The sequence below is a fragment of the Capra hircus genome, chromosome 11, assembly GCF_001704415.2.
Source record: "Capra hircus breed San Clemente chromosome 11, ASM170441v1, whole genome shotgun sequence".
In the NCBI taxonomy this organism is placed as follows: domain Eukaryota; kingdom Metazoa; phylum Chordata; class Mammalia; order Artiodactyla; family Bovidae; genus Capra; species Capra hircus.
Genome location: NC_030818.1, coordinates 8,872,858 through 8,881,557, shown reverse-complemented (window position 1 = coordinate 8,881,557; position 8,700 = coordinate 8,872,858). Strand labels below are relative to the sequence as shown.

At 54.7% G+C, this 8,700-nt stretch overlaps 1 protein-coding gene across 1 annotated transcript; it reads right to left on the bottom strand.

Moving 5' to 3' along the window:
• Nucleotides 293–5,924, bottom strand: POU3F3 (POU class 3 homeobox 3). The gene has a single exon (XM_013962880.2). It carries the CDS (start codon nt 5,891–5,893, stop codon nt 4,394–4,396), a length of 1,500 nt encoding a protein of 499 aa, XP_013818334.2. The 5' UTR covers nt 5,894–5,924; the 3' UTR covers nt 293–4,393.

The window sequence follows — 8,700 nt, the reverse complement described above, 5'->3', positions numbered from 1 at the left end:
ATTCTCTCATTTCTATCCTTCTGCCTTGAAAAAAACCAGGTCCACCTCCTAAATAATTAATTTCAAGTCTGCATCCAGTGCCAATACTTGTTGCATGCATTTTAGAGTTTGATTAATTACCCTGGAACTTGGGCAAACTAAACTCCATGTGGAGAGAATGTTTCTTCCTTCAATTTAGTTCTGAAAGCTACAAGTTATTGATGGATCTCACTCTATTTACATACAAATTGGTGCAAATATGCCCATCTCTTAAAATGCATTTTGTATAAATATATAAAAGTGTCATTTTTGATTTAGCTTTAAGAGGTTGATCATTTATTATAAAAATAAACGAATAAATACAACAATATATTGTTGCTTCCAACAGGATAAATACTTTACAAATATATAATTTAAAAAACAAATTTAATTGTTAAAATTATTTAAAATATTACACTTATCGATAAAACTATCAATAGCATATACTGCATTTAATATTAGAACCGATTATTCTCTGAATGTTGAAAACCATTCATACAAAACAGATTATGAGCATGGTGATGAGCAAACACTGTGAGCTACAGGAAAGCAGAGGGAATCTCTAAGATCAATAATGAATAGTTCTGTTTTGGAACAAAGAAGTAGTCCTTGGGTAAGTGCTTAAAGCAAAAAAAAAAAAAAAAAAAAAGGCAGAGCAACAACAGCAAAGTGACTATTTTAAATACACCTTGAATGATTTATCGCCCATACTTGCAGGGGAAGATGGCTGGGTGAATGAGATGGCTGTGGCTTGGACAACTGATCAGAAACCACAGGAGACTGCAAACTATAAATGGGCCCAGCTCAGGATTAGCCAGATTGATGGAACAGAACTTTGTCACTCCTCTGGGTTGGAAGGGGAGGTGGGGGTGGGTTGAAATGGAGGAAACAAACGGACACTTGACGAAGCACAAGACACTTGCGCTACAAAGGAACACAATGACCAAATTCATTAAAAAGATCTGGTGATATATAACAATGTTTTCATTATTTACATGTGTAACAATATAAGCCTTAGCACAAAACTGATCAGTTGTATCTGCCCTCTTTTGTTTTCCAACCATGAATTTCATTTTGTAAATACATTCAAAACGTTGATTTTTTAAAAAAATATGGAGTGCAAGCATGAGCTCACTTTAAAAAATACAAAATAATGAAATAAAATGGACTATCATTCCCAGCTTCTCCTGAATTCTTCTACCTCTAGAAGAGCTTCTTGCAAAGTAAACAGCAATGGTTACTTTTTAATAGAAAACAGTGTGAAATCCAATGTTAGTTCTTTTGTTGTCAGCCAAATCAAGTAAGCAAATGCCTCCTAACCTTTGAAATAGACCCATTCTCTGTCTGATCAACCACTACCAGTCCTGGAGGGAAAATAGGATTTCACCTCATGAGCCAGCAGCCTCCACCCAATATAAACAACCACACCCAATCCTCAGCTTTCCAATAAGGCCTTCTGTGCTTGCCCCTGCACACAGACCCTCAAAAATTGATGAAGTTTGTGTCCCCCCCCCCCCACGTCTCCCCCAGGTTGTAAATCTGGGCACAGAGATTACAATAGCAAGAGAAATAGGAACCGAGAAGGCAAGGGAAAGTAAATTGTGGTTTCTTGTTTTCATTTTTTCCCTGCCCTCTGTTTAATAAATATGGCCTTTTTCAGATTTCACAAATCAAAATGATTGTGATTTTTAGTACGATTTGGTGTTTAAAATAATGCAACCCAATACACGGCCATCTGGCTGGGCTTGATTTATGAAAGTGACACAGGGTCTGTCTGGAAGAAATAACTATTCCTTGTTGCTCACAGTTTCCTTTTCTTTTTTTTTTTTAAACTCCTGCATCGATGTTACAGGGAGACGAGTAGATGAGAGAAGAGGAAAAAAGTGAGTGACAGCTCGATGAGATTAGGGGGAAATTAATCTATAACAATCATTGCTTTATCACCCCTAAATACTTGTTTTTAAAAGTACGATACAAAAGGACGCAACAGAGACTTCTTCGTCTTGTTACTTACAACCTGAGGCATTACACTTTCATTTTCCCATGTTGTAAATATTGATATGTTAACTTGATAAATGTGATCGCTCAGCAGGATGTATCTAGAGAATGATCAGGAAGTGAAAACCCCCAGCACCAGTGAAGAAAATATAGAATCATACTGGGGAAAGGCCAAAACACAGAAATCTAGACTCTGAAGTCTAAGCTGGTACTCACACTGAGGGTAATGCAGTGTGGACCATATTCATGATGTTAGAACAATATTCTTCCATTATAAGAAAAACAAAACAAAACCCTCCCCAAACGGCTTAATAATTTAAAATTAATTGCATATAGTTATTCATGGGAAGTAAGTGATAACAAAAATATTTCATCGACTTGTAAGCTATTCTTCATAACTTCAGTCTTCAGGAAAAAGAGGAGAGAGATATAGTAATATGGTGGTGGGGGGAGGAAATGAGTAGAAAAAGAGAGGCTAAACTTTGGTGGTATGGGGCAGACACTGTATTAACCATTAAGAAGCAATTGGCACATTTTTTACTGGGGATGTAGTCCAACATTCTGCTAAAGATGATAAAGGACACAGGTATCTCTGGGCAAAGGACTAGCATTTAGACAGTCTCACCTAAAAAAAAAAACAAAACACTCACTAAAATTAAGTGTGTGGGGGGAATATTGTGAAATTAACAGGCTAACAAGGAGGGACTACTATATCAATGTCTATCTGTTTCTGTCATCGTCTTTTATTCTAGATTTGCAAATATGCCTTAGGTGGGACAGACTCTGCTCCCTCAGTGCTATCCCTTAAGGAGTTACATTAGTAAAAAAATATTTTCTAAAGGACTTTTTCTTTCCCACACAGTGTTTATGCATCAGACACAGACTATTTCATTCTAACAAATTTATTTTCTCGATCAGCTCTTACGGAATCACTACTCAAATTAAATTACAATCAAATAATCACATCAAAAGATACCCTTATTACCTAGCAACTGTCCATATTTTCATTTCATTTTGATTTGTGCTCGTCTGAAAAAAACACGTAATACAAGATCTGGGGAAAAATAAATTACCGTTTTGCAGCAGTTCATAAGTATTCTGAATAAAATATTAAAAGAAGTCATTTAATGAAAATATAAAGCAAATATTTTTAGATCAACAACGGATCTAACAATTCTATATTGCCGTCTTTTGAAAAGTCTGTTTATTAAAACCTACCAAAAACACTGCATGGAAAGGGCAGTATTATATAAGCACATCCACAGCACCCATTCAATCAAAGTTGGCAACGGAATGAAGGCAGGAGTCCGGAGAAGTGCTGTCTTCCTAAATCCCTTGATCTGAGTCAGTCCAGAAATAAAAAATAAAAAATATTAATAAAAAAAATATTAGCGGTGGCATCTTTAGGCGTCGTCCACCGGAGCGGCAGCAGATAAGGCCGGGATTGGTGGCCAGGCCTCTCTTGGCGCCCAGTCCGCCCGGCTGGGCCGGGATGCGTGCGCCTGGGCCTCTCTCACTGGCCGGTGGACGTCTCCTGCTCCCTCGCGCGTCCCTGTCCCTCTGCTCTCTCTTGATACTTTTATTTCCAAGGTTACTTTGACGATAGGTATTGTTTTTCTTTTGGCTTTACTATCAGTTTGTTAATTTCAGAAGCTGTGAATACATGTGTGTGTGTATATATATATATATATTTCTTGTTTTCTGGAGAGTGTTCTGTTTTTTTTCGCCTTCCCATTTCATAGTCAATTTGTTTGTCCCCAAATGACTTTAATATGGACAAGAATCACGGGGTCGGGAGCACAGAGTCACCCCTGATTAAACCCGGTGCCCCAGCAGGCCTTCACGTCGCTCTCAGGAAACAAAGTTACGGTGGATCTCTCCAGGCTGGAGGGGGCCCTTTGGAGAGAGGGGGTGGAAGGGAAGGGGGTGCTTTAAAAAAAAAAAAAGAATTTTGTTTTTTTTTTTAAGAGGAGAGGACGAAGCAGGTGCTAAGTGCTATCCACCGTCGCCGTGTAGAACTTCTCAGGGTGGGAAAAACCTCGCGAGTGCAGTTTTGGTGCGCTTGGCATCTCCACCCTTCTTTAAAAAGAAAACCAAGAAAACGAAACACCACCACAGTAGAAAGAGACCTCAGGATCGCCCCTTTTTCTCTCGGTTTTGTCATCTACGTGTATGTAAAACTGTCAGGGCATTTGTAGGCTTTGTTTGCTTGCTTCGCCCCTCCTTCCTTGGACTTCAAACAGCATCTCCTCGGTGCGCCCCTCTCTGTTCCCCCGAGGGCGGGCAGGCCTGTCTTTGGGCGGAGGGGAGGGCGTCCCGGCCCGGCGCGGCCCGGCGCAGCGGGGGCGGCGGGGGTGACAGCGCGGCGCCCGGGCCTTCACTGCACGCTTGTCTGCAGCCCGTGGTGCGGCGGCGGCGTGTCGGCGCTCACCGGGCCCACCTGCGAGTACACGTCGTCGGGCGTCTGCTGCTGGATCCCGGGCGGCGTCATGCGCTTCTCCTTCTGCCTCCGGTTGCAGAACCACACCCGCACCACCTCCTTCTCGAGCTGCAGGCTGTCGGCCAGGTTTGTGATCTCCTGCGCGGAGGGCTTGGGGCACTTGAGGAAGTGGCTCTCCAGCGCGCCCTTGACGCTCACCTCGATGGAGGTCCGCTTCTTGCGCTTGCGGCCCTGCGCCGCGATCTTGTCGATGCTCGTGGGGCTGCCGGTGCTCGAGTCCGCCTCCTCCAGCCACTTGTTGAGCAACGGTTTGAGCTTGCACATGTTCTTGAAGCTCAGCTGCAGGGCCTCGAAGCGGCAGATGGTAGTCTGCGAGAACACGTTGCCGTACAGGGTGCCCAGCGCCAGCCCCACGTCGGCCTGCGTGAAGCCCAGCTTGATGCGCCGCTGCTTGAACTGCTTGGCGAACTGCTCCAGGTCGTCGGACGTCGGCGTGTCCTCGTCCGAGTGCGGGTCGTGGCTGTTGAGTCCGGGCCCCGCGCCGCCGCCGCCGCCGTGGTGGGGGGGCCCCTGCGCGTGGTGCGGGTGCGGCGGGTGCGGGTGCGCGTGGTGGTGGTGGTGGTGATGATGCTCGGCCAACTCGGGCGTGTCCCCGCGCACCAGCCCCGGGTGCACCAGGCTCTGCGCGCCGCCGCCCCCCGCGCCGCCCGCGCCGCCGCCGCCCCCCGGGCCCGGGGGCGCGCTCAGCATGCCGTTCACCGTGAAGCCCCCGGGCTGCGAGTAGAGCAGACTCTGCGGCGGCGGCTGCTGGCCGCCGGCCATGGACGGGAGATGCGCGGCGGCGGCGGCGGCGGCGGCAGCGGCGGCGGCGGCGGCGGCGGCCCCCCAGCCCCCGGGGTGGCCCTGGTGTGGCGGCGGCGGCGGCGGCCCGAGGTGTGGCGGCCCGCGGTGGTGCAGGGCGGTGCCCGCGTGCAGGTCCTCGCGCCCCGTGCCGCCCTTCACGTCGGGGCCCTGCGGCGGCGGCGGCGGCGGCTGCTGGGGGCTGCCGGCCATGCCCACGGCGCTGCCAGACCACGGCGAGCTGGCCTCCACGGCGGCGGCGGCGGCGGCGGCGGCGGCGGCGGCGGCGTGGGGCAGCGCGGTGACCCACTGGTGCGCGTGGCTCAGCATATGGCCGCCGTTGCTGGCGGCCATGGCCCCCTGCATGAAGTCGCTCTGCACCATCTTGACGGAGGCCGGGTCCCCTCGGTAGGCGCCCGAGGTCACAGCCGCGCTGCCCGGCTGCATGCCGCCCCCGCCGCCCCCAGCCCCGCCGCCCCCGCCGCCTGCCCCGCCGCCGCCGCCGCCGCCGGCCCCCGCCGCGTCCGAGTGGACGATGGAGCCGGCCGCTAGCAAGCTGTTCCCCGGCAGGTAGGGGTTAGAAGCCGCCGTGGCCATGCCGCTCCGCTCCCGCCACCCCACCGCCGCCACCGCCGCCGCCGCCGCGCCCCCCCCGCCTCCCCCCGCTCCGCCCCCGCCCCGCCCCGGGCCCCCGCCGGCCCCGCCGCCGCCTCCGCCGCCGCCGCCGCGGCCGCCGGGTGCAGCTGCAAGGCCGCTGGGCAGGGCGCGGGGGTCGTTGGCCGGCCTTGGTCAGCAGTCGCCGCCGCAGGAGCCGCGCTCCGGGGAGGGGGGCTCGCTTCTCGGCGGGGCGCACTCCGTGGCCGCCCCCCTCGGGGGGGGTCGTGGCCGCCCCCCAGCCCCGGCGCGAGCGGCTCGCTCCAGCGGGGCTCTCCGGGAGGGGCGCGGCCCTGCGCCGGGGCTCTTCGGGCCGGGCGCACCGACCGGCGCTCCTCCTCCTCCGGTCCTCGGGCAAGCGCGGACTCTGCCCGGGGCGCCGGGCCCGGTCCACCTGCTAAGTGGCGACTTCACGGGAGGCAACAAAGAAAAGAAGCCGCTCCTTTCTGCTGGACCACAGCGCGGACGACCGGCCGCTCCTCGCCAGCTCTTCGGGAACGCCCTTCGCTCGTCTCCCCTTGGAGGAGGAAAACTTTTTTTGTCCTTGAAGGCGTGGTGGTGCTGGCCGCTCGCGTGCCGAGCGGAGACGCGGGCTCCCGCTCTCCCCCTCCGGTCCTCTCGGCTCGACTTTGCTCTGTCCTAGGAAAACTTCGCGCGCTGGTGCATTGCTCTGAAGTTGCTATTGCCGGAGCTCTCGGTTGCCTCTGAAACAAGAGTCCTCTTTCATTCTCCTCACGACAGTCACAGTCTGATGGGACATCTTTCCTTTGGGGCAGAGAGTAGAAGGCAAATATAACAAGGAAAAAGCTGCACAGGCGAAAACACGAGGTCGCGTTTCTGTTACCTTGCTGCTGACGGTTGGGGTTGGTGTTTTATTTTTTTCCCAGCAGAGGTCTGGAGGAGGATGAGGAGGAAGAAGAAGAAGAAGAAGAAGAGTGCATTGGTGGAGGTGGAGGTGGAGGTGTGTGTGTGCATATAGGGGATCCTTGATACACAACCAACTCCAGTGGGCACGACGCACGGCGCGGAGGCTGCACCGACGGCGCGCGCGCTGGCCGTGCCGGAGCGGAGTTGCCGGGGGAGCTCGCCGTGCGCCCCGGTTCGCGCGCTCTCCCTAGCTTCTTCCCTCTCCCTCCCTCTCTCTCTCTCTCTCTCTCTCTCTCTCTCCCTCTCTCGCCCGCCGGTTCGGCTCCGATCTGACAGTCCTCTCTCTGTCCCTCCCTCTCCGAGCAGGGACTGTCGAATGTTTACCCTCCGCCGCGAGCGCGCACCCACCACCACACTTTCCCAAACACAAGGAAGTCGAGCACCGGGGCCCCCGCTGATTGGCTACCCGCTGGGTGACTGGCAGCCCCGGAATGACTGGCTCAGGACGCGCGGCCCCCCTTCCGGCGGTTCCGATTGGTTGCTTTTTAATTTAGGCAGAGCGTCGTAGAAGCTGGAAATCTGTCGTTCCCCCTCCCTTACCCTCCCCAAGCCGCCTCCCTCCCGCTCGCCACTTTCTCCTCCCCGCCCCTCCCCCGCCGCCCCCTCCGCCACATCTTAACTCTTAGTGTCCGGCCGAGACGTTGGCCATCCCTCCTGGGCTCTGGGGAGCGCAATAGGTCTGGGAAGGCGCGGGGGGAGGAGGAAGAAAGGGGAGAGACGGCGGGGGTGGGGTAGGGGGGGCGAACAGGGGAGGGAGGGAGTCAGAAGGAGATCGTAGAGGGAAAAATCGCGAAAAATAGCAACCTCCACAGTCCACCTGGTACTGCGTTATGCCGCCCTCCCCTTCCCCCATCGCATCCCGGAGATTCGTACCGCGCGCGGCAAGGACGCGCCATTCACGCTAATACCTATAGGCAGCCGTGTCCCCAGCGGTTTCAAAGTTTCCTTCTCCCTTCACTGGCCGTCCCCCGTCCCTACCGAGGCGGGGGTGGGAAGAGGGAGCTCGCGGCGCTGAAAGACCGGGTAGCAGCCACGCTCCTTGGAAATCAGCCACCGCGACTTTCCGCAGCCGCTTCGCGCCGGCGGCGGCGGCCCCCTTTGTTTAAGGTCTCGGATGCCATCGCCTGGGAGACCGGCAGCCCGGGACCGGCGCGGGGCCCGCGCGTGCGAGACGGACCGCAGCCCGCCGCGCGCTCCCCACCCCCGCCTCTCCTCCCCCGCCCCTCCGCCGGGATTCCTGCGAGGAGCGCGCGTGCCCTTGCGAGTCGGGGGTGCCCACGGGCGGCGGAGAGATCGGCCTACCTTCCCCCCTAGACACACCGTAAGTGTGTCCCCCCTACCCCCGCCCCGAGGCGTCGGGAAGCCTGCCGCAGCGGGAGCGGCCTAGGGGAGCGGGCCGCCAGCCGCGCCCTCCACCGCTCACATCGGGTGCGGGTGCGGTGTGTGTTTCTTTATTTCGGTGCGGTGGCTGTTAGTGGTCTTTCGCCTGGGCTCACTATTCTTAGGCACGGTGGGGGCTTTCTCTGTCTCTCCGGCCTCGGATGGTCTGCGGCGCGGCTGGGGCTGGCGGCGGGGAGCGCGATCGCAGCCTAGCCCGGCGGAAAGAGTTAAGGGGGCCGGGAGGGGGGAGCGCGCGGGGTGGGCGGGAGGAGCGGGGGTGGGGGACGCGGCCGAGCGGAAACGCTGCACAGAGGAGCCTCAGCGAACCAAGAAAAAAGAGAAAGTGGCAACGAAAACAAGGGCAAATTGAACCCTCCTCTGGGATTTCCAGTGAACTAACCCGACTCGGACATTCAATAAATACATCGTCCCTAATGAGGGTG